This window comes from Sturnus vulgaris, chromosome 8, assembly GCF_052056855.1.
Source record: "Sturnus vulgaris isolate bStuVul1 chromosome 8, bStuVul1.hap1, whole genome shotgun sequence".
Lineage (NCBI taxonomy): Eukaryota > Metazoa > Chordata > Aves > Passeriformes > Sturnidae > Sturnus > Sturnus vulgaris.
Genome location: NC_142250.1, coordinates 4,663,797 through 4,688,957, shown reverse-complemented (window position 1 = coordinate 4,688,957; position 25,161 = coordinate 4,663,797). Strand labels below are relative to the sequence as shown.

At 43.5% G+C, this 25,161-nt stretch overlaps 1 protein-coding gene across 21 annotated transcripts in view; it reads left to right on the top strand.

The window, feature by feature from the left end:
• The window catches only part of PCDH15 (protocadherin related 15), a 643,743-nt gene that overhangs the window by 552,151 nt on the left and 66,431 nt on the right, over positions 1-25,161 (top strand). For all 21 annotated transcript variants that reach the window (XM_088168755.1, XM_088168758.1, XM_088168745.1 and 18 more), the window contains 3 exons: positions 7,265-7,381; positions 16,431-16,571; positions 18,759-18,871. In XM_088168755.1, coding sequence (XP_088024881.1) covers positions 7,265-7,381; positions 16,431-16,571; positions 18,759-18,871 — 371 coding nt within the window. The remainder of the gene's footprint in view (positions 1-7,264; positions 7,382-16,430; positions 16,572-18,758; positions 18,872-25,161) is intronic.

Here is a 25,161-nt window from a genome sequence, read left to right as displayed (position 1 = left end):
TTGGTTTGGGTGGGTTTGTTGGGGTTTTTAAAAGATTTTCAGGTAGGATTGTGTTCAGAGAAAAGCTGTTGTCTGTTTGATTGTGTGGTTGATTGTATTAATTAATGTCAGGGAAAATTACACCTCAGCTCAGTTGTGTCACTGTACCAGCAGCTTGTGCACTCTCAAAGAAATAGGGAATTTAAGGTGGGGATAAATCGGATCAAAAAATCAGTTCTTGCTCTCCTGGAAATTCTTCCCACACATGAGCAACAAAATGGGAGCATGATGATGCTTTGAAGAGGCTGGAATACCAGGCTGGAACCAAAAGTAACAATTTTAGAGTAAAAGGTGTTTGGCTGGGGACAGAGCAGGGCCTGGGAGGGAGGAGAAGCAGGGGATACTCTGAAGTCAGAAAGAAAATAAATCCAGTTTAAGGTGAGTGTTTTCATGCTCAGTGACAGGCTGAGTTTTGTAACAAATCAGGGGGCATAATCAAATATTATTTAAGTGCTAGGATGAAGATGGTGCTTAGGTTCCAGCCTGGAGTGAGAGCCAGGACAGGGGACTTTTGAGTGGCACTTGAGAGAACGGAGGAGGACTAGTGGAAAAATCAGATTTAATATCTCAATGTGCTGGGTAGCTGTCATTAGTGGGGGTTTTGTCAGGCGGCAGATATTTTGAACATTGGTTACAAGAGGTGTCTGGATGGCTTAATTTGAGCTTAAAGGTGAACTTCCCAGATATAAAATTCACAGGGATGGGGGGGAGGGGGTAGTGGGTGAAGGCAGAACCCTGTGCTGTTCATATTTGAGGTGGGAAGAATCCACAAGACACCTCAGAAGGCTGATTCAAGAGTCAGAGCAGCTGGAGCAGGGTGCAGAGTCTTGAAACCAAGTGAGAACAAGAACAGGCCACCCTTTCCCTCCCACTCAGCATCTTCTGCTCCTGCTGCAGGAACTGGATGTGTTTCCTCTGAGTAGTTCCTGAGCTTTCCTTTATTTAGAGGCTGGGCTCTGAGTAATTACTTTAATACAGGGTTTGAGAGCCCAAACAGGAGCTAAACCAAGTGCAGATGCCCCACAGTCCCCAACATAAGAACACAAAATTGAACTAGAGGGAAGCAGAGGCAGTGCTGGGGCCAAGCTCATGTCACCATCACAGATCCAGCCCCTCCAACCCTCAAAAGTTTATTTGTGTTATTACTGAGGTCTCCAGCCCTCTGGGGCTCCCTATGCTCTGCTCACATTTGTCATTTCTCCCAGTCCAGCTCCTCACTGCAAGCACTGTAATTTTTCCTGGGTAATGGAATTCTGTTAAGCAGCTATGGATGCCTGATGGTGTCGTCCATCATTTGTGTGATATCCAGCAGAACGAGCACACCCAGAGCCCCCTGCTCCCTGTGGCTGCAGCAGGGGGATGCACACTGGGCTGTTCTTTGGACTCTGAGCCCTTGGCATGACAAGTTACAAATAGTTTGTATTAACCTGCCCTGAACTAGGTCGAGGCACAGATTGCAGAGCACAGGGCTTTCACTGCAGGAGGAAACTTCATCTGTACCCTCATGTCGGGATGAAACAAATTATTGGTCTCTGCTGCAGCCAGAAGGTTCCTTGCATTGTAAGGATGTCCTAGGACTCCTTTGGCAGAGAAAACCAAAGGTAAATCAATGAATTCATAGACTCATTTAGTTGGAAATTACTTCTGAGATCACTGAGTGAAACCATTAACCCTGCACCACTAAACTGTGTCCCCAGGTGCCACATCCACACATCTTCGGAGCACTTCCAGGAATTGTAGCCCCACCTCTGTCCTGGGCAGCCCCTTCCAATATCTGGCCACCCTTTGGGTGAAGAAATCTTTCCTAATATCCAACCTGAACCTCCCCTGGCACAGCTTGAAGTTGTTTCCTTCTGTTCTGTTGTTGTTCCCCGGGAGAAGAACCTGATCCCCACCTGACTCCAGCTGCTCTCAGGGAGTCACAGAATGATAATTCTTGCATCCATTCAAGTATTTCCAAGGAAGAATAATCTAAGTGGCACTGATTTCTTCCCACCACCTCAAACAGACCAAGATTTTTCTCTTTTCCCTGTTCTCAGGTTAATTTGACTGCTTTCTTAACTTTTCCCCTGAAGCTGCTAGAAGCCACAGGGGGTCTGGGAGGGCTGAGTTTGTTCTGCTTTTTGTTGTACCCACACACATTCCCTCACAATCCAGATGATTCCCAGTACTGGAAAAAGCAAAACCCTTGCAGTTCAAATTATTAGGATTGAGCATTTGGATGCAACTGCTGTGGTAATAGGGTTTGTTAACAGAAACAGTTGCTCTTTAGTAATGTGTTCCAAAACACAAATAAAGAGGATTTCTGTACCATGGGGCCTGTAAGGCCTCTGCATGTTTTATGCTGTGTCCTCCTCTTCTTATTACCAGCATTATTTATGTATTGTTTTGCTTCTTTCTTGTTTGTAGAAGTGCTTTTCTCCTCTTTCTGAGTTGAGGATGGGTTTGCTTTGGAGTTTTTCAAGGACGTCGTGTAGTGGAATGAAGCCATTGTCTTGAGTGAAGAATTCAAAGTGAGAGAGCAATAAGAATAGCTAAAAACAGAGGGTTCCAGTTCTAACAATGCCAAAAAAATGAGGATGAGGGGGCAGTGAGGTGATTGAGAACTGGCTGATTACGGGGTGGTGGTCAGTAGCACAGGGTGTGGTTGGTGGCTGTCACTGGGGGTGTCCCCAGGGCTCAATACTGGGCCCAGGATTGTCTAAATTGTTCCTCAATGACTGGGGAGAAGAACCCCAGGCACCATGACAGGCTGGGGGGCCTCTGCTGGAGAGGAAGGACCTGGGGGACACTGAGCCAGCAGAGTGTCTTGGGAATCCTGGGGGCAGCAGGAAGAGCCACACAATGAACATCTTTTCCCATTTAAAGAACAGAGCAGCATCAGAAAACTTAAAGGAAGGTTAAAAAAATCAGCTGGATTGCCTCCAAAATATTTCTCATTTCTGGTAACGCTAATTGAATAACAGGCCTGGGGTTGGGCTACAGAGCTGGTAAACAGATTTATTTCTTTCCTTCCTTCTCAACTGATCAGTTCAATCGTCTGCCAGTCATTTATTGCCTCGTGTATTCCATCATGAATAATATCCCTTAATTGATAGGATGAGCTACTTTAGGGCTTTCAGAGCACTGAATGGGAATGAGATCCAGTTGTGCTATGTGAGCAAGGCCCTGTTCTGTGCAGCTTCAGACAAAGCCCTATGTAAAGCAGCTCTGCACCCACTCAAAGACAAAATTCAAGGGGCTGCTTTGGCCATATCAGAATCATCACGAGGGTTTGAATTTGGTGTTATTGAAGTCTGTTCATTATGAGAGGCCAAAGAATACCTAAAATTGGGAAGGGACTTGAAGTTCTTGATATTCCAGTATCTGGTGAAATCAGGTATTTCATGGAATCCCAGACTGGTTTGGGTTGGAAAGGACCTTAAAACTCATCCGGTTCCACTCCCTGCCATGGGCAGGGACATCTTCCACTATCCCAGGCTGCTCCAAGCCCCATCCAGTCTGACCTTGGACACTTCCAGGGATCCAGGGGCAGCCACAGCTGCTCTGGGCAACCTGTGCCAGGGCCTCATGGCATGGGAGACATTTAAGGAAAGGGGCAAAGATAATCTTCCCATAAAGGAATTAGAGTTGAATAACACTTTGATTTTCATGCAGAAAAATAAACTCCCCTCTGAGCAAATTGTTTTCTGAAGTTCAGAGCTCATATTTTCAGTTGTTTCCACTCTGTCTGTGTCGCTTCACATCCAGGGACATTGTTTCTGAAGAACTCTAAAATGTATTTTTTTAGACTATCATGTGTAAAATGCATATTGAACCCTTTGGCATCTCTGGGGAAGGATTAAAATGGGATCCTGGTTCCATAGCAGGTGGTGTGGTCTGGGGAAGGCTCCTCTATGTTTTTCACGGCTATGAATGTCCTTAGGGCCATGGCATCTTGTAGCCTTATGGAGTTTCTGTTCTGTTTTTTTAGCAATAAAATATCTTGGAGTTTTGTTTTTCAATCAGGTGTTGAGTGAGAACTTTCTGTGGTTAAAGGTTTCACCAGAGGAATAGGAATTTTCAAGTACAGTGATACCAAACCACTCCTTTGCTTTCCCTAGAAAGGAGTTCCACAATTATAGGAAAGGTAAATGCTCCCCTGCAAGTCTCCAGACTGCAGGTAACTATTCAGCACTTGGAGGAAGCATTCCCAGAGCCACCAGCTCTGGGAGTGTGCACATAGACTGAAGTGGCAGATGTTCAAAACAAAATGACAGCAGAAAACTTCAGATCCAGACCTAGAGTTGTGGGAAGAGTGGGAAGTTTGGGGAATTCCCATGCTGTGTTCTGAAGGAAACCTCTTCACTCTTTCCCTTTGTGGGATTGGACATTCAACATGAGTGGAAGAGGAGATGGCTCTAAAAATACATTTTTTCCCCCCATTTATTACACTTGTCATAAAAGGCTATAGACTGCAAAGTGGCTGTAAAGGCCTGATATGCATTTATTAGCTCAGACATGGGTTTCATAGCAAGGGAATATTGATTTCCACTTAGATAGAGTTGAGTAGGAACCTTGATACTAGCAGACTCACAAAAAGAAACTACTGATTTTTGAGCACAAAGCAGCACCCCTGAGAATGGAATACAGCCTGGAGCTGATTTTGTTGGAGCATAGAAAAAAAGCCCATTATATGTTCTGGGAACAGCTCAAGATGTCATGGGCATGATCTGCTCCATTCCAGCCTCAAAAACTGTGCCCCCACAGTCACAGGATTCCAGAGTCATGGAATGGTTTGGGTTGGAAGGGACCTCAAAGCCCATCCATTGGCACCCACTGCCATGGGCGGGGACACCTTCCGCTGTCCCAGGCTGCTCCGAGCCCTGTCCAGCCTGGCCTTGGACACTTTCAGAAATCCAGGGGCAGCCACAGCTTCTCTGAGAATTCTATTCTAGGGCCTCCTCACCCTCCCAGGGAACAATTCCTTCCTAATATCCTACCCAAAAAAGAGAATTTAATGCTGGACAGATGCAGAGATGGAGTTTTCAGGTATTCAGCATAGAGAGACTTTGGACAACATCTATTTAGAGGAAGTCCTGGGCTTTCTTCTGAGCTGAGACCAAAGCCCCAGACGTGTTTTGCTTGTAAACAGGAAATAATTGAATATTGCATCTGATGGCTTCTTGAAACACCTCTAACCCTTGCACAGAAGTGGATGCAGCACATGAGTGCAATCCTTAAGCTCAGGTTCAGGAATGGGGCAGTAAACCCCCCACAAAGTGGTTGTAAGTAGTCATGAAATCACCTTTTAAATCTGAGGCATAATCCCACAAGTGGGGCCAAACTGCAGCATCTTAAAACCTTCTCCAGTTCACTCCTCCAATCACATAAATCCTGTCTGCCATTAACTCAAATCCAGGTTCCTATTAACGGTCAGACATGCTCCAAAATATAGAAATGGGAGATCTGAGTAATGTATTCTCCATATTTCTCACTTTCAAATACCTGGGCTGCCTATTTTGACAGTAAGGAAATAACAGTCACATATTTATAGATAACTACAAACCAGCCTTTGTGTCACTGCTTATCTGGCTGCAGATTTATTCTATTTTTATACAGATTATTTACAAAACAGAGCAAAAGGCAAAGCATCTCACTACCAAAGCTGTCTCCCTACTACCATAGATACTATTTATCTACCACTTTTTCTTGGTTTTGTTCCTCCTTGCTCCCATGGGGCAGCACAAAAGCACTACAGGATCCTGACATCCCTCCCTTGCACAAAGATAAGGATGAAGCACAAAAAGCAAATTGGGAGAGATGGTTTAATTTTAGTTTTCTTGAGAATCCACATTTGCACCTTCAAAACCAGGCTAATACCTGTAAAGGGTTTTCTTGATGCCAGCTCGTTAACTCAGCTGTCACCCTCGGCATGTGCATGATCCCACTCCCCCACCACATTCCTTATTCTCTGAGCAGGACACAGCTCATTCCCAAGACTTACACAGGGCTGTTATTTAGGCAAAAGATTGGTAGGAAACAAACACTGTCCTGTCTGCAAGGAGTATGAAAATGCTGAACAAAAATGTTGGGAAGTGAGACTGTCATCTGGGAATGCCAAAGAGGAGAAACAAAGCAGGAGGAGAGGGAAGGCACTAAGAAGGAAATCAATACGTAATTTAAAACTCATTAAGACAGTCACTTGCTGTAATGCACTGATACTAACCCAGGTGCCCCCCAAAGGTGGGGACTGGTCAAACACAGCTAGAGCAGGAGAAAAATCCCTGCCGTGCAGCATTCCCAGAATAAAATAGCCTTGTAAATGTCACTGTACACAGGGACATGGTTTTTTGGTTTATGGGGACACCAAGGGACCTTTCATGCTTGTGCCTCACTAAGTTAAAAATGTAAATATTTAATAGCTGGGTGTTAAACCCTCTTTTCCTCCTCCTTCACTGCTCTGGGAAAAACACTTCTTGGATTCAAATCTCTGCTTCCAGATTCCCACAGAATCATGGACTGGTTGGTGTTGGAAAGGTCATTAAAGCCCATTTCCTTCCATCCCTGCTATGGGCAGGGACACCTTCCACTGGACCAAGTGGCATGTCCCAGTTAATAACACACAACATTAAATGAGTGACAGAATGGTCTGACTGCAATATACCACAAACCAAAAGACTTTCTAGAGAAGGATAAACTTTAATTGGAAAAAAGTGTTTTGGTAGACATCTTGTTTTATGAAAGGAAAAATAAAAACCAGAGTTTATTTTTAATCTCTACACAAATAGAAGTCACTCTGGATGACCCTGCAAGATATTTAAGATCTATCTCAGGCACAAGAATTTGTGCAAATGCCCTTTTGTCTTACAAAGGAAATTTTATTTCCCCTTAATTTATTGGATATTAGAGGTAACAAACATCATCAAGCCAGAGCATCTCATTCCTTTTGGAAAATGAGTTGAACCTGCTGCCACAGAAGAAGGTGGTGTGAAATTCTCTGCTCTGGGCTCTTGTGGGGCTGTGTTTTCCTGCAGAATTCCCTTCTGCAGAGCAGTCCCACATCCATTTTTTTGGGAATCTTCAGCACCTTCCCCCCTCGTTTTGTGCAGGAGTAATAGAATCGGGAGAGACTGGGAATGGCAATCCCTATGGAGGGAGGGAGAGACTCAACAAAAACATTTGTGAATGCATCTGGAATTTTGTTGGAACTCCAGGACTAAACTCTGAATTCTGTTTTTTGCAGGATATGAATGATTACTCGCCAGTGTTCAGCCAGAAGCTCTACAGGGGAATGGTTGCTCCTGATGCAGTCAAGGGCACTGTTATCACCACGGTCTCAGCTGAGGATCAGGATCCCCCGGTAAGGAAAATCTGTTAATATTCCACACCCAAGAGGGAGGAAACTCAAACCCTCCGAAGTGCCCCTGCTCTCTCATTGACTCAGACTATGAGGAGCTTCGCAGAGGAGTAACTCCTACATTTGTTTCATGTCAGCCTGGCTTTGCTGTTCAGGACAGAGGCTGCATTTCCAAGGCTGCCTCCTGGAGCTGGAAAATCAATGCTACAGCTCTTGTCTGTTAGAGAGGCTTTAGGAAAGCTCTTTATCCAGCTTCAGAGAATGAGAGGAACAGGCAGGAAGGGGTGCTGTGCCTGTCTTTGGGGTAGTTCAAGAGGAAAGAAACCACGGTTTTGTGAGGTTGTCGCTGTTTGATGTCACAGTCACTGTGCACTTCCCAGCTGAGCCATCCCAGATTGATGTGGGACTGCAGAGCTCACCAGCTGCACATTCCATGGGCAATATTTGAACCCAGGGTACTTGTTTTGGGGATAAAGTTTATTTTTGTCCCTGCTTTTTTCTGCTGTTCCCTGGTTTTTTTCTGCCGCTAAAGCCCTCGAGTAACAGAGCTGGGCACACACCTCTGACTCATTGCCTGTTCTGAAGTTTGATGTCAATTTCTGTCATCAGAGCCTGATGAACATCAGTGACCAGATGATTCTCTGAGGACAGGAAAAGCCAGAGCTGTTCTGCCAGCCAGGTTTAATTTTTAATTGCCAGTGTTTGGCATAAGGAGAATAATCCTTAGGGGGAAGAGTTCAGGGGGAATGTGCCATGCACATTAAAAGCTGATGAAGTGCTTGGACACCAATCAGGTACAGCTTAGCTAAATGTGGTGTGATTGGGGTTTAGGCAGCTTTTATTTAACATTAAATAAATATTGTTGCCATACAATGAGATATTTTGGGCTCTCTTTGCCCGTTCTCATAAAATCTCCATTTTATAATTGCTGTGTCTAAGTTTTGAAGACTAAGAGATCACTGAGGGGAAACAAAATAGTTCTGATAAAGTACATTTATAATCCTTAGTCCTGTGCAATCAGCATTTCCAATGCAAAGTTATTTCATTTTTCATTTAACAGCCCCAAATCCTACTGAACGTTTTATAACATTTTTTCCCTATCACATGAACACCTGTTGATGTTTATGAAGATTTAAAAATGAAGTTACCCTGAAGCGTCTAATAAATGCAAGGGCCATAAAAGTCAGACAGCTATGGAGGAAAGCTTTTAAAGGAGGTTTTGAAAGGAGTTTTCTTTTTTAAAATAATGGCTGGTACTTTTGCCCTTCATCATTTTTATTTTAAAAGTAAAACTACCAGGCATAAATAGCTGTTTTTTCTTATGCCTGAGCCAGCCTGTGCTACTGGAAAATCTCTATTTATTTGAAGCTGGCTTTGACATTAAATTGTGTCACAAAGTATTTGATATGAATTCACTGGAAATTTGGTTTAAAAGCACAGAACCTTTACTCTGCTCAGCAAGGGGACCTTGCTCTAAACTTGCCTTAAGGGATGGAATATTCTTAGTTATCAACACTATTTTATTTGTGTGATTTGGGGGTTTTAAACCTGTTAGGATCTTATTTGCAGGGTACTAATACATTTCTTTTATCAGTTTAGGGAAAGAAATATGTATCTATTAAAAAAATAATTGTAGCTTTGAAATATGCCTGTTTATAAGAGCCCAACTAATTTGAAGTCTCCAGGCTTAACTTTTCCTGTTGTTATTTTGCAAGTAATGTATGTAATTCCCATATCCAGAATAAAAGCCCAGCCAGATTTTTCCATCATCTGCAATAAAAGCTGTTCAGACCTAATCAGCTCCTCAGAGACAACCATTGTTTTCAGCAAATTCCAACACTGTCAAATTAATATGAATGCTGTGAGGATCAGCTGGAAGGGGCCAGCACCTGTGTGGGATTTTTCTGCAGATAAGGCAAATCTAAATTTTTCCAGGAGCAGAAGAGCAGGTTTGGGGGAAGGAGAAGGAGGTGGACTCTCCATATTAATAAACAAGTATTAATTTAGGAGAAAGGTGAATGACACCATTGTTCTCTGTGTGTTTCCTAAATTATTTAGGAATTTATAGCATATAGGGGTAAGAGTGAGCTTTTATTGTTAAGTTAATCCAACAGAACTTCATTTATTGGAGATGAAGATGAAAGCATCTCTTGGTTTTAAAAAAAAGTCCTCACATCAAACCCTCACTAAGTTATTTACAACTCTGTGTATCTTCCACGTAGGAATGTGTATCCATGTGAACAAATCTGAGGGTGAAAATGTGGGATTTTTGTAATTTTACTGGTGCTTAAAACCTGAGACCATCATTAGAATGTACTGTTGATAAGAAGATGGGGTTTGCTTCAAAAACTCCACAGATTTCTGATTATTATAAAGAGTTGCTCAGTGAAAACAGAAATAATTTGTGCCAGAATCAAGCACTTCCTCAGAGGTATTTTGTAATGTCTTTATGTCAACCTGTGGATTTCAAAGTGGTCAAAACCTCTTGGCCTGAAGGCATCAGAGACCTCTGATAGTTATTCTTCAGGCCCTTGATGAAATGTCAATTAAAACATAAAACCCAGAGCTTTTCTCTAAAGGCCACAGAAAGATTTGCAGGGCTGTTTTGAGTAAATGTCACTTTAAATTCTTACCAGTTGCTCCTTTCTTTTTTAGTTTTAATTCCTTTTTTATTTGTAGTGACTGAGAATGTAAATTATGTTTTAGCAGCTACTTTTGCATGTATTGTAAACTTGAAACACCCTTGTGGTCATTGAAATCTGGAAGGTTTTACCTGAAAATTTTGTTTTTATGAAATCTGGTAAATCAACATTTTGTCCTTTGGTTGTTTGGAACAATCTACAGTGGATTTTTCTACATTTTTCTAGTAACATTTTATATAAATACATAAATAATCTTTCAAATTACTTAAATTATTTTTCAAATTACTTGGTGGATCTTAAAGTTGCTCACCCTGCCATTCCCAGAGGAGCTTCTACCTAATTCCAGGTATAAACAGGAAATATTAAGCAAAAAACAACAAAACCAGGCCAGAGAGAATGATGGGGATAAAGTAGAGCCGTGTCTGCCAAGGAAAAGCTTGGAAACAGCTTCAGTTCTTCCTAAATAACTGGTAAACTTTATAAGAATAAAAATCCTTGATTTTAAGCACATTGCAACTGGAATTATTGAGGCAGCTGAGCACTTTTTCCATGTGAATAATCCCTTTAATTCTGAGTTTTCCCTCACACATCAGCTTGAGCTTCCTTTCCAGAGGTGATGTCCAGCTGCAGCTTAAGGAATTTTCAGTTTATTGGGGTTTTGTAGTCCCTTGGAATGGGTAAGTTTAGGCTGTTGGATCCTGTGACCAGGACAACTGGTGAGCCCCATGCAGGGAAGTTCTGGCTCCAATACATCCCTGGAATTCCAGCTGAGCAGGAGCACCCAAACAGCCTTGGCTGGATTTGTGCTCCCAGAGCAATTCCCATCTGGCTTTGCCTGGCTGCCCACAATAGGAACAGAAATGGGATAAAACTAAGACAGAGAGAACTGTGTGAGGTGTCCCTGCCTGTGGGAGGGGTTGGAATGACACGATCTTCCACTCTCCCAGGCTGCTCCAAGCCCCAATGCCCAGCCTGGCCTTGGACACTCCCAAGGATCCAGGGGCAGCCACAGCTTCTCTGGGCACCCTGTGCCAGGGCCTGCCCACCCTCCCAGGGAACAATTCCTTCCCAATATCCCATCTATCCTTGCCCTCTGGTAGTGGGAAGACATTCCCTGTGTCCTGTCCCTCTAGCCCTTGTACAGAGCCTCTCTCCATCTCTCCTGTAGCTCCTTCAGGCACTGGAAGGCCACAGTTTGGTCACCCCAAAGCTTCTCCTCTCCAGGCTGAGCAATCCCAGCTCTCCCAGCCTTTCCTCCCAGCAGAGCTGCTCCATCCCTCTGATCGTCCTGGTGCCTCTTCTGGACTCTCTCCAACACTCCCATGACCTTCTTATGTTGGAGGCACCAGAACTGTGCACAGAATTCCAGGTGGGGTCTCACCTGAGCAGAGTAAAGGGGGAGAAGCACCTCTATGAAAATATTTCCTTTCAAGTCCTTCTTTACTTTAGTTAACACACATGTGTTCAGATTTGGGTTCTCTTAGATATTTCCCAGCCTTTTCAGGGAAAGATTCCAAAGCCTGGACAAAGCCAGTACCTGGCTCAGTCTCCTGCACTTCTGGATGTTGCTGGCACAGTCCTCAGTCTCACAGCAGCACATACAGCCAATCATCTCTTTTTTGGGCATTTAGATCATCCTTTGTAGCTGAAGAAATCATCAGCCTGGATTAGTGTTGGATAAATCCCTTTGAGACAAGGGGAATTTTCTTCCTGGTGAACATTTTATGCCTCACTGAAGTGGCCTGGTAATGAGAGATGAAAAAGTGATTCTGAGTGGCCTCAAAGCTCTTAATCCTCCAAAAATGTGGGCAGGAGAGCACCAGGAGCTGTTTGATAAATGTTCAGTTTATTTTTCAGAGGTGATTCCCAGGACTGACATAAAAAGAAGTGGTTTCTTTCCTCTATATCCCTTTTTTTATAATGGTTATCACTGTAAAAGCTGGGATATTTCAGCCATGGGCAATTCCCCTCCATATCCTGCCTTTCTTTTTTACTGGAGATATTAATAGAAACAGATGCAAACCACTAGTTTTAATGAGCAGCCAGCTTCCAGAGCTCCAGAACATCCCATTTAATGCTTTATCCATTCTCCTAACACCTCCTGAGGCTTTCCTTCAGTGGATCCCATTTGTCAAATTGGGAGTAATTGTCATTGTCTTCCATGCACTCACTAAAACTAAGAAGCTATTAGATATTTAATTAAAGATTTCACTGCATTTTAGTTGGAGGTAAAACCATTTTCAGGTGGGCCAGACCTTATCTTTTAGAAGCTCTTCCTGTGGAAGGTCAGTGGCTGCTGGAGATTACGATATGGGACACATGCTGCAAATTCCAGGAGTTCATCAAGTAATTTTATCTCAAGGCTTTAGAAGTTGATGGGGATTTATGTATTCAGCTTGTGAGAGTTAAAAATTCAGAATTTCAGGCCCTCTTGTTGAGTTACCTACTAAAGAGAGAAATCCTTCAAATTTTAGGGTTTATGTGAATGAAATTAGGGTGAATTTACACGAGTGTACTATTCACATCCCTAAGCCGGTGTAAGACCCACCAAACTCATGCACCTGCTCTTGACTGTCCAATCTTCTATGGTTGCTTTGAGTAAGTTACAAAAGCCTGTAAATTTGGGGGGTTTTAGCACCACTTTCTAATTTTTTCATAGAACTAGCTTTATAAAACTTTCCTGATTGAACTCCTTGTTATATAAATGATTCAGATTTGAGTTGAAATCTACATATGGAGATAATATATGGAGAGAGACCTGGAAAATAACGCTGTGTTCATGATGCTGCCATTCCATACTGGTCCTTAGGGGTGAAATCCAGGCACACCTGAGATCTTCACCTGTTGACTTCCAATGAAAGTGAAATCCATTTTCCCCCATTCGTTCCTGGGCCAAGAAATTCTGTCTGGGGTTTTCTGTCTGTTACCAGTTTGAATCCCTGAGTGGTTTGGGTTGGGAGGGACCTTGAAGCCCATCCAGTGCCACCCCCTGCCATGGGCAGGGACACCTTCCACTATCCCAGGCTGCTCCAAGCCCCAAAGTCCAGCCTGGCCTTGGACACTTCCAGGGATCCAGGGGCAGCCACAGCTTCTTTGGGCACCCTGTGCCAGGGCCTGCCCACTCTCCCAGGGAACAATTCCTTCCCAGTATCCCTCTGGCAGTGGGAAGCCATTCCATGTGTCCTGTCCCTCCATCCCTTGTCCCAAGTCCCTCTCCAGTTCTCCTGGAGCCACTTTAAGCACTGGAAGGAGCTCGAAGGTCTCCCTGGAGTCTTCTCTTCTCCAGGCTGGACATTCCAAATATCTTTTCCTGTCTTCCTAGCAGAGGTGCTCCAGCCTTCCTCTCCTGGAGAGTGGAAGTAGCAATTCCTGGCTTCCTCTGGAGTTACTTGCAGAAACACGCATGAAAATCCCCAATAATCATGGTGTTTCCTTTCTCCCCATTTCCCCTGGCTTTATTCCATTACAATTTTCCTGCTGGGAGTTATCTGGACAGTGCACATGTGCGTCATGCAAGGCCCCTTTTCCAGGGACAGCCTCACCAATATTGGGGACATGTTTGTAGCTGTCACCTGTGTCAGAAATAAATGGCATTTCCCATGAGCAAATGGAATCTTATGGAATCATGCAGCCATGGAAGAAATTATTTGAGCTGGATGAGCTTTTTTAAAGTTTCATATTAGTCCTGAATCTCAGGGAAACTGTGGAGAAAATGAATGTGGTGCCTGCCAAGCACAATCCTTGCTCTGTGGTTTATTTGGGAATATTATCAGCTAGATTCAAGTTTTGCTGCAGACATAATAATGCATCTAAATTAATTTAGAACAGAGGCGAAAGATGATTAATATTTCAGATAATTAAAACTTGCATCTAAATAGATTTCCCTGGGAAATCTCTCTGGAGATTTTTCTAATTTCATCAGTGCCAAAATACCATAAATAAAAAATAAATCCTGGTTTTGTTATTTTTCTGAAGTGACAGGAGCAAAGTGTACTTAATAATCACATCAGGAGCAACAATAACCTGATGAGATTTTTGTTTATTTAATCACAAATTACCTGGTGTGAGGAGCTTTAATGATGATGAGGATTCTTAGTCTTCCAAGCAAGTTTAAGGCCATTACTCCAAACCCAAATAGGCTGAATTTCAGCAGGTAATTTGCTCTTAATTATAACATTGAAGAAAAATGACTGAAGCAGGGAATGCCAGGGGGAAAGTTGATAATGAACTCTGAAATACCGTGATCCCAGAAATTTCTCACTTTTTCCAGGATTTGCCCTCTTTAGCACATGTGAAATGCTTTTAACTATGAACACAATCATTTATTAATTTGCTCAGCACTCAAACATGCCTGGCAGACCCAGCTGGGATGATTAAAGCTACTGATGGCCTCATAAACTCTGCCCCGGCTGGAATTCCTTGGAGAACATCAAGAGGCAACACTCAAATTACTTCTGTTGGATCAGCAAAACACTGATAGCTCTTAGTGAGCTCAAACCACTTTTGTAGCCATTTCCATTGCTGTTTGCAAAAGGAAATGTTCTGTTCCCATGTAGTTCGTGGCTGGCATGGGACATGGAATGTATTCCAAATCCCAACAAAGCACATTATTGAATACAGGTGAAAATCAGCCATCTACCATTAATAATGTTTTGGCTGTTTAAACACAATATAAAGGTCAAAGCTTGATCTGAGCTCGAGACTCAGGCTTTCAGAAAATTAAATCATGCTGTTGCTAGGACAGAAGTGTTTCTCTGAATCTACTCCCAAATATATTTAGCAAATAACTTAGTTGGAATTTTGTAAAATGTCCTAAATCTCTCCGTATCCAGACTTTGTCAGGCTGGAAAATCATTATTCAGACATTAGTGTGCAAAGAGGATCAGAGGGAATCTGTCCTAGACCCCCTAGCGTGGATGAAGAGACAGATGAGACATCCTACAAGTAGCTGGGAGATGTTTGACCATTGCAAACCCTGGTTCTCCTGAGGGACTTCAGCCTACCAGGTGTCTGCTGGAAATTAAACCGGGCAGGGACAAAACCCTACAGGAGATGCAGAGAAGAAACATCCAGTTCCATATAGTGTGTGGAAAGAAAAGGCAAAAGCCCAGCTAGAACTTCTCTGGCTACAGCCATAAAAAACAATAAAAAATGTTTCCATAAATGTATCAGCAACAAGAAGTGGGCTAAGGATTATCTCCATCATTTGTTGGATGCCAGCAAGCCAAGGCAGTGCCTGTCCCCCTGTGCTGGCACCTCAAATCCTAGGGTCTGTTTTGGGCTCCTCCTGGCGACAGAGCCCCGGAGGGGCTGGAGCGTGTCCAGGGAAGGGAACGGAGCTGGGGAAGGGGCTGGAGCCCCAGGAGAGGCTGAGGGAGCTGGGAAAGGGGCTCAGCCTGGAGAAAAGGAGGCTCAGGGGGAACCTTCTGGCTCTGCACAACTCCCTGACAGGAGGGGACAGCCAGGGGGGGTCGGGCTCTGCTGCCAGGGAACAGGGACAGGACAAGGGGAAACGGCCTCAAGCTGTGCCAGGGGAGGCTCAGGTTGGAGAGCAGGAGGAATTTCTGCATGGAAAGGGTGCTCAGGCCTTGTGAGGGGCTGCCCAGGGAGGTTTGGAGTCCCCATCCCTGGAGGTGTTCAATAAAGATGTGACTGGTGGCACTTGGGGGCATGGGTCAGTGCTGGCCTCAGGAGCACTGCGCTAACGGTTGGATTCAATGACCCTTGAGGTGTTTTCAAAAATGGGATTGTTGGAAAATAATGGATGCCCTAAAAAACTAAATCTTTCTAATAGTTATTATTTTTTAGGCAGGTGGTGTTAAAACAGTTTAATGGGTAAATAGCCTTCCATTAGAAAATGCTGAGATACTGATGGGAAAAATTCCTCTCTTCAACCTTCTGGCAATGCTCCTTCTGATTCCTCTTTTGCTTTGGTGTTTCAGACGCTTTGTGACACAACCAGAGACTACCTGGGCTCAGTCCTTGTCACCAAAGCAGGGTCTAAACCATGGGGAAGATTCCTTCTGGGACTGCTTAAAATCCACCTGCAAGACAGCATTTTCTTTAACCACTGACAAGTTTCTTAAATGAGTTTTATACCAAGTGAAAGTATTTTTGAAAGGTATTTTAACCTTAAGCCATGCCCATCTTCAGTTTCAATTTTTAGAAAACATTTTTGGGTTTAAGTAGGTGGGAGTTCAGCCCTTTTCTTTCCAAACCTCTGGTGATTTTTCTTCCTGGACCTCTCAGGTGTCATGGAAGGTATTTTCGGGGAATGAATGGGTTGCTCAGGTCTGAGGAAGACAAACCGCAAGTTCTGCTTGTGATGACCTTACCAATGTTGCATTTTAATCCTTCAGGAGGTGTATAAAAGCCCAAAAATATCCAATTTGCCTCTTTTTGCATTCCAGGGCACCCCAGCAAGTCAGGTCCGCTACAAGGTGGATGTTGTCCAGTTTCCCTACAGTGCCAGCATTTTTGATGTAGAGGAAAACTCAGGACGTGTCGTCACCCGAGTAAACCTCAATGAAGAGCCCAGCACAGTGTTCAAGGTACAAATTCAGCTGCAGTGCCAGGAAATGTTCCCTGAATTTGCTGGCATTCCTTTTGCTGTCATAGTTCTCTTTTGTTTTTTCAATTGCATAGCAAGATCCCAGAATCATTAAAGCTGGAAAAGACCACCAAGATAAAATCCAACCTTCCACTGGATTTCCATGCAAAATTTCAATTCTGTTTGCTCCTTTGTTTCCTTCTTTTTCTCCTGTCATGTGTTTTGTGCCATTGTGATTGCAGGAATGTCTCCAATGGATGTGGTTGCACCTGTTGGGAGGGTGGGGAAAATAGAGAGACAGCTTGGGGAACCCTCATTTTACCCAAGTTCACTTTCCACAGGGCTTTTGGGGAGAATCTGGGGAGAACTTTGTAAGAAGAGCAAGATATCTTGTAAATAAAGTTACTACACAGCTGGATAGTTCAGGAGCTCCTGTTCATAAGTCTTTTAATGTAAAAACATTGATTTTAAGGAAACCTAAATTCTCATTTTGTTGTCACTGGTCCTAAAGAGTCTGAAGTCGATTAGTTTGGATTAAGGTATGATTTTAACATCTGCCCTTTAAGATCTATGAAGGGAAGTGGTAGTAAAAAAAAAGAAAATAAAAGTGGGTCAGTAAGGAAAAAAAATTATATCCGTAATATCTTGGGTTTGATGTAATTTCCCTACTTGGAGACTTCCTTACAGCCATTAAGGTGTTTTTTTCCTCTTTCAGTTATTTATTTCTGAAATGAGGGCTAAAGAGAGGTTTATTTGCATGCTTTCCATTATAAGGAATAAAGCTGTCCACTGTTTTCCACTCCTGAGTGTCCCATCAGGGGCTACTTGAGCTGGAGCAGTCCCTCGTTTAGGACAGTGCTAATTTAAGTCCTTTTAAGTTTCTAATGAATATAATAAAATCCAAGGGAGAAGAGGATTTTTTCTTGGTTAACATCACCAGAGTGGAACTTTCCTATTGCTGCACTTGTTGTTTTTACTTCTTAGTACTTATTTTGTGGGGCTGTTTTCCAAAAGCAGGATCTATCCCACACTACTTCACATTAGGGCAGTAAATGGGACATTCAGCAGGGAATTACTTTTCAGAAAATGTGGATTATTAGGAAAAAAGCACAGAGAAGACTCCAGAAATCAGTGATAGAAACACTTGGAGTTGGTATTTGCTTCGAGACTACTGGGCTTGTGTCTGCTGCTGAATCCTCTGGGAATTTTTCCAGTCACTCTTTAACATCCGGATAATTTCTCCAATTATGTCTTGTACTGGTGACTTTTCTGATATACTGGCTGGAAAAAAAAGGGTTATTGTGGAATAGCTTGGACTGGCAGAAATTAGTTGAAAATTCCCTGCTAGAATGAAGTGCAGACCTGCCTCATGTAGTGATCTCCAGAATTAAGGAAAAATTTAGGGGGAAAACTGGAAAAATGCTCATTGTTCCTTCTTCAGTGGGCTGGAGTCACATCCATTTGCAAGCAGATTCCATGTGAAAGCTAAAAACAAATGAACATGCTTGTGCCAGCACAAAATCACAGATTAAATCAACAAATAGACGTGAGAAAAGATTTTTAAAAATCACAATATTTATAACAGGCCTCATTTAAAAGAAGGTAATTTGGTCTTGTCCATATTTGAGCTTACAGCATCTCCTTTCTGCAGAGGACTTTTTGGAGGGGGGTGGGAAGTAATGTTAATTTTTTTTGTTCTAACATGAGCCCTTGGTTCTGGATACTAATGTCAGCAACAGATAATTCTCACCCAGGGCTCTTCCTGTTTGTTTTATTGGGAGTTATAGAATCCCAGAATTACTGAGGTTGGAAAAGCCCTCAGGATCATGGGGTCCAACCTGTGACCAATCCCTGCCAGAGCACTGAGTGCCACATCCAGCAGTTTCTTGGACACCTCCAGGGGTGGAGACTCCAGACCTCCCTGAGCAGCCCATTCCAATGTTTAACAACCCTTTCCAGGAAGAAATTCCTCCAGTTTACCATGTTTCTGTAAATCTTCCAGCAGAGGTTCAACCTGAGGATGGCTGTCACCTTTTCCCTCTGTTATGTTCATACACAACACTTGACTTACAGCAAAAGAAAACCACGTCTGATTTTTTTAGACCCTCCAAATACCAGAACTGCTGGAAGTCAGGATGAAAAATGTTCTTTTGTGTAGTCAGAGTCTGATTTTCTGTGTTGTTTGTAGCTGGTGGTCATTGCCTACGATGATGGGGACCCAGTGAAGTCCAACACCACCACAGTGGAAATTGCGGTGCTGCAGCCCTCAGTCATCCCACGCTTCACACAGGATGAATACAGGTAAAGACTTCATTCTTTCACCCTAAAACTGGTATTTTTAATGACAAAATAAAGTCCTGCTTGAAGGCTAGTCTAAAATAGAGCTACAAAAATACTCTGTTGTGGTGGAATTTTACTCTCTGAGCAGATTGTCACCAGCTGGAAAGATCTGGGCTGACGGTGATAGTGAGGAAAGGTTTGCTTGAAATTTTCCCTTCAGAAATTTTTGAAAATATCAGTGATTTGGATAAACAAATTTCATGCCCTTGAATTGGGACTGGGATCACCAGGACTCTCAGTTAAGTTTCCTGGAGAGTGTTTTGGGCCTCTACACTATTTGTGTGAGGAATGAGAGAACTCAAGACTTGATCTCTTTAATATCAGAGGTACAGGTGATGGTTATTATCACCACAATAACATCATTTCATAAATTTACCCTCTGACAATTCAGTAGCATCGACCTCAGTGTCTTAAAACTGATCAAAAGCAAACCAAAAAGTGGGGCACAGGCTGATAGGTTTGTTATATTTTGTAACAGAGAATGCGTTCATGAATTTGACATCTGTACAATAATAGGATGTGATAAGATCAGGGCAAGCAGCTTCAGGATATCAAGAAGTTGCAAAGTGTTATCTCTATGCCACTGTAGTGACATAATCAGCAGCAGAATGTAGTGGTGTTTGTTCAGATATTTTCAAATCCAATGACTGCAGAGAATCAGAAAGAAGAAATTGAACATAAATTGTCTTCAGTAAGCCCTAAAAGATGGGCTTGCTCAGCTATGTAAAGGAGTTTAGACAAAAATTCGTTATCTGCACTCTATTTGTCCTCATGATTGGAGTATTAGCATATTTCTCACTTAAAGAAGTGAAAAACATCAAAACCATGCATCTCTTCTCCTAATTTTGTATTTCACTTGAAACAAATGTGAAATCTGAAGGACCAGTGCAAAATAACAAACTTTGCAGTTAATAACAGTCCTTTGTTGAAGTATTTTTCTCAAGAGAGAAATTGTTCCTGCTGCTCCCTACAGTTTCTTAGTTACCTCCAGAGGTGTGCAGTGTTTGTTGCATTACTTTGGGTAATGTAGCAAATAAAAACATGTCCATTTCTGACTGAAATTTCAGATCAGGGCAGGCAGGTGTCTGTTGAGGCAAACTTGCTGTGGAGCAGGTCCAGAGAGGGCCCAGAAATTGCTGAGGGGACTGGAGCAGCTTCCCTCTGGGGCCAGGCTGGGAGAGCTGGGAATGTTCAGCCTGGAGAGGAGAAGGGTGTATGGAGACCTCACAGCTCCTTCCAGGGTCTGAAGGGATACAGGGAAGCTGGAGAGGGACCCTGCATCAGGAACTGGAGTGACAGGACAAGGGGGATGGGTTCCCACTGCCAAAGGACAGAGTTGGAAGGGATATTGGGGAGGTTCTGGCACAGGGTGCCCAGAGCAGCTGTGGCTGCCCCTGGATCCCTGGAAGTGTCCAAGGCCAGGTTGGACATTGGGGCTTGGAGCAGCCTGGGATAGTGGAAGGTGTCCCTGCCCATGGCAGGGGGTGGCACTGGATGGGCTTTGAGGTCCCTTCCAACCCAAACCACTCTGGGATTGTGGGATTCCTGAGCCTGCCCTGAGCTCCAGTTTAATCCCAGCATCTGGGAATGTTATTTCACTACAGTGAAGAACTCTTTCAGTAAAAGTGACTCGTAGCCCAGAATACCTTTTGATGACAACACCTGAATAACCCAGGTTTTGTGTCCCTGTGAACTCTTTGGAATATCTGGACAGCCTGGTTTTCCTTTCCAAAGCACAGCTCCATTTATGGGAAATTCTTTGAACAGTGTTATGAAGCTCTTAAAATCTTTTGGGGACAGCAAAGGAAGTTACTTATTTTCCTCAATGTCAAAAATGAAATTAAAACAACTCCAGAAGTTTCTGGTTCAGCTTGGAGACTCTCAAATATTTGGGAGCAGGACTAGTGTTGATTCCTAAGGTTTTCAGGGATTGTCACACTCTGCAAGCTGTGCTTTGTGTTTGGTTTGTTGACAGTGATGCAAGCTGGAATTAGCAGGTGTCACAGGACCTCATTTTCCAGTGACATGGGATATCTTTAGGGTGAAAGACAGCACAGAGCAATGGTGCCCCTTGCAAAATTAAAAAGTTGCTGGATGTGGATGCTCGAATTTCAGATGGATTGAGAATTAGTGGCTTTAGAGTGGATTGATATTGATCTTTGTTTGTCTAATTACCATAATCTGGATGATTCCAGCACTGTTTTCAAGCTGGTTTACAAACTTCCTTCCTGTGTATTTAGGGAAAGGTCACACTTGAACAGTTTTACAGAATAAAGCTGCAGCCTGTGCTACAAAATCAAAAATAAATTAAAAAGAGAAAGAGGGAGAGAGAGCAGATGGCATGAGCAGAAAGGGAGATGAAAGTGCCACTCTGCCTTGAGCTGAGCTGTGGAGCCTGGCAGCTCTGCCAGAGGAACACCAGCATTGCTTGGAGCCCTCCTTACACCCAGGGAGACTTTGATTGATCATTATCCCTGTCTTAGAGGTACTTCCAGAGGAGACACCAGTCAAGTGGATGAAGGCACACTGGTATTTATTCACTGGCTCACCCTCTGCATTGTTGCATCATTTGGGGCAAATTAATTAGTCTCTTTTCCCCCCACCTTCTTTGTTTAGATTGTAAATTATTCTGGAGACTTCTAAACACTGCTTTGCTCTCCATATCAAACAGTAAAGGGCAGATGAGGGCTTTGAGATCCAGAAAATATAAAATGGAGCAGTTGATTTGCAATAACTGGGGGATAAAATATAGTTCCTTCCTAATGACTGCAAGAGATAACCCCAAAAGTCGACCAGAGGGGATCTTCTGCATCTTTGGCTCCTCTGGATGAGACTGGCAAGAGTAGGCCAGGTAGGATTTGGGATGTTTCTCACCCCAGCATTCACTCCCTCTTAGAAGCAGAGCAGCAGCAGGGCAATCTTCTCACTCTCTTCAACTGCCTGGAAAAAGGTTGGAGCCAGGGGGGGTCGGGCTCTGCTGCCAGGGAACAGGGACAGGACAAGGGGAAACGGCCTCAAGCTGTGCCAGGGGAGGCTCAGGTTGGAGAGCAGGAGGAATTTCTGCATGGAAAGGGTGCTCAGGCCTTGGCAGGGGCTGCCCAGGGAGGTTTGGAGTCTCCATGACTGAAGATGTTGATAAACTATGTGGATGTGGCACTTGGGGATGTGGTTAATGGGGAACAGGGCACTGCTGGGTTCCCAGTTGGACACGATGGCCTCTGAGGCCTTTTCCAAGCCTGGTGACTCTGTGGTCAGCCCTGTACAGTCCCAGTGCTCCAGCTGGATCTCCCCCGTGCAGCCCAGGAGCTGAACTGCATGAGCAGGGTGGGTCCTTGCCTGTCCTTGCCGTGGATGTTAAGGATGATTCAGAGAGAGCTGATGGCAGCAGTGCCTGACAACCAAAGCATTTTCCAAGCCAGGCATTGTTCCACAGAAAAAACACAGTGTGTTTTTTGGGCAAAAATCCCAAAGAATCAAAGTGCTGGAGCGTGCGGACATTTAATTGGAGATGGCTGGGCCACCTCAGAGCCAGCTGACCTTTGGTGCCAGGGAAGAACATGGCTGATGCTGCTTTTGTCACCACATCTCCCTCAGGGTGTTGGCTGTCAGTCGGATTCCACTGTTTTTCTACAGAACTGATGGAAGACATGGACACTTCCAGTGTCTCCAGCCCACTGACAGCCTGGAGAGCCTGGAGAGAGGGTTGGTGGGGACAGGGAGACTTTCTACACCCCTGCCACGAACAGGACGAGACAATTCACACAATTTATTAAAGTTTTTAATGCTGGCTTTGATCTCATCCTGATTTGTGCCAGCAAAATGGTCTCTGGACAAAGAATCATGGAATTCCAGATGGTTTGGGTTGCAAGGGACCTTAAAATTCATCTCATTCCACCCCTGTCATGGGCAGGGACACCTTCCACTATCCCAGGTTGCTCCAAGCCCTGTCCAGCCTGGCCTTGGGCACTTCCAGCCACAGCTCCTCTGGACAACCAAAAAAAAAAAAAAAGAAGGTTAAAACCCAATAAACCAAATAAATCAATTTTCTGAGAAAATAAAATCTGCCATACAGAGCCCTTTTCCCAAGCTCTTCTTTCTTTTCTCCTGACTTCACCCAGATCACCTCTGGATCAGGATTTAATCCAGAAGTTTCCATTACTTCACAACAACTTATGACAGCACTTTCATTTCTTAATTAACAGATATTAATTAGTAGTGCTATGAAATAGTGGAGACCAGATGTAACTGGAACCTCAGATGAATATAAAGAGGTATTTTTAGCAAGCCTGTCCTCTTTATGAACACGTCCTCAATTTAAAACAGTAAAAGTTGAAAGGGATTTGGGGTCTTTTTGGTATTGTGTTAATTAATAAATTCCACATCCTCTGCAAGGGGAAGGTCATTGCTCGTAGCAAAGTGCTGCTGGAGCAGGGAATGGAATGGGAGCCCGGGGCAGCGTCATTGCTTCCTAATTAGTGCCTGTGGGTACATTAACCAGGTGTTCAGTCATTCCAGAATAGGAAAAATGGGGAATTTTGCAAACTTACAGCTTCTGTTAGTGTTGCATTACAGCTCCCCAACCTGTCCCAAAACATGTGTCCAGTTGCCCAGCAATCCAAAGTTTTATGGGGAAATATGGGAGGCTGTGAATTACAGGCTATAACTAGATGTTAATGTAGTGTGGAATTTTATTTAATTTTATTTCTCTCCCAGTACCAGCCCTGCTGTGGAAATGTGTTCTGCCTAAACAGGGAGATCTGGGGACACATGGAGCTCATTCTCCCTTGGTGGAAGAGATGTTGTAATGTTTTCCACCCAATTAAATCCTTCAATTTGGAGTCAGACACCATCCAAGCAAAAGGATTTCACAAAACAAAATCATGGAGCTGTATCAGGAGTCAGTTATTCCAAAAGATTTTCCCCAGTTCTCCGGTTTCCTGCTGTTCACTCAAACAGTTATCCTCATTGGGAAATAGGGAATGGGGAACCCTGCACAGTGACAGTGAGGGTAGGGGGTGGCATTCCATGGTTGGAATCTCTGTAATTTGGTGCTTCCTGCAGAAAGGTGGAAAAAACATCCACAGTGCTCTGGCTTGGAGCTCAGGAATTGGAAAGAGTGGTCCTTTCCAACTTGGGATATTGGGTTCTTAATATCTATGAATGGCTGAGGCCTTGATGAATCAGAGAATTCTGGAATGTTTTCAGCTTTAAGGGACTTTAAATCCCATCCAGTGCCACCCCTGTCGTGGGCTGGGACACCTCCCACTGTCCCAGGCTGCTGCCAGCCCCGTCCAGCCTGGCCTTGGACACTGCCAGGATATCAATTCCACCTTAGATGTTTTTCCATCAGGCACCTCCTGAGCCGCATTTCTTTAAACCTCTGTTTACTGAAGTTTCCCTTTCCCCCTCCTAGCAGAGCTCCCTGGGATTTCCTCCTGTTAGGGAAAATCCTTCCCCTCGGGAATAATCTTCCCTGTCTTGTCAGAGTCCACAGAGGATTCTTTTTGTTCCTTAAAAGTGTTTTGTCCCTAAAAATGTTTTGTTTAATGCTGGTATCCATTTGCATCATCCTTGTCCCAGAATATTCAGGTTCTACCACTGCTTTTCCCAGCTTTCCATGGATGGAATTTACATTATCCTTCTAGTTGCAGCATTTTTGAGATGTGGGGGTAAAAGCAGTCGTTGTTTTCCTCCCACTTAAGCTGGAGCTTCCAACATACATTTGGAATTTGCATCTCACATCAGTGGTAGCGTGGATTTGGGAAAATGTGTGTGATTTTCCCTTTGGAATCACTGATTTAGAGTGATTTTCTGCTGGTACTTTACTTACTTTGTAATAAAAAATTAGCAGATGTGATTATAAAGTTAAATTAAATTATTTTTACAGCAGGTACTGAAGCAGAATTTGCCATGGAAAAATTATAGAGTGAGTTACCAGGTGATTAGCAGGTGAAGGATCCTTTTCCCTCTGCTTTTCCTTGTGTTAGTAGTGCTGACTGCATTTTATTAAAATCCTGTACTTCTTTATACCAAATGAAAAGGAAACTTAGAATTTTAGGAATTATTTTTATATTAAATGTTCTGGTGAGAAGTTTCCAGGGGAAGAGGAAAGCACAGGGTGCCAGATCCCAGCAGGGAATCTGTCCTTGGAAAGGCTGAGAGTCAGAGCTCCCAACACCATGTTAATGAAATATAGGAATAAATCGCTCTGAGGGTGTGGATATGGAACTGAAATTATCCATAATTTTAGT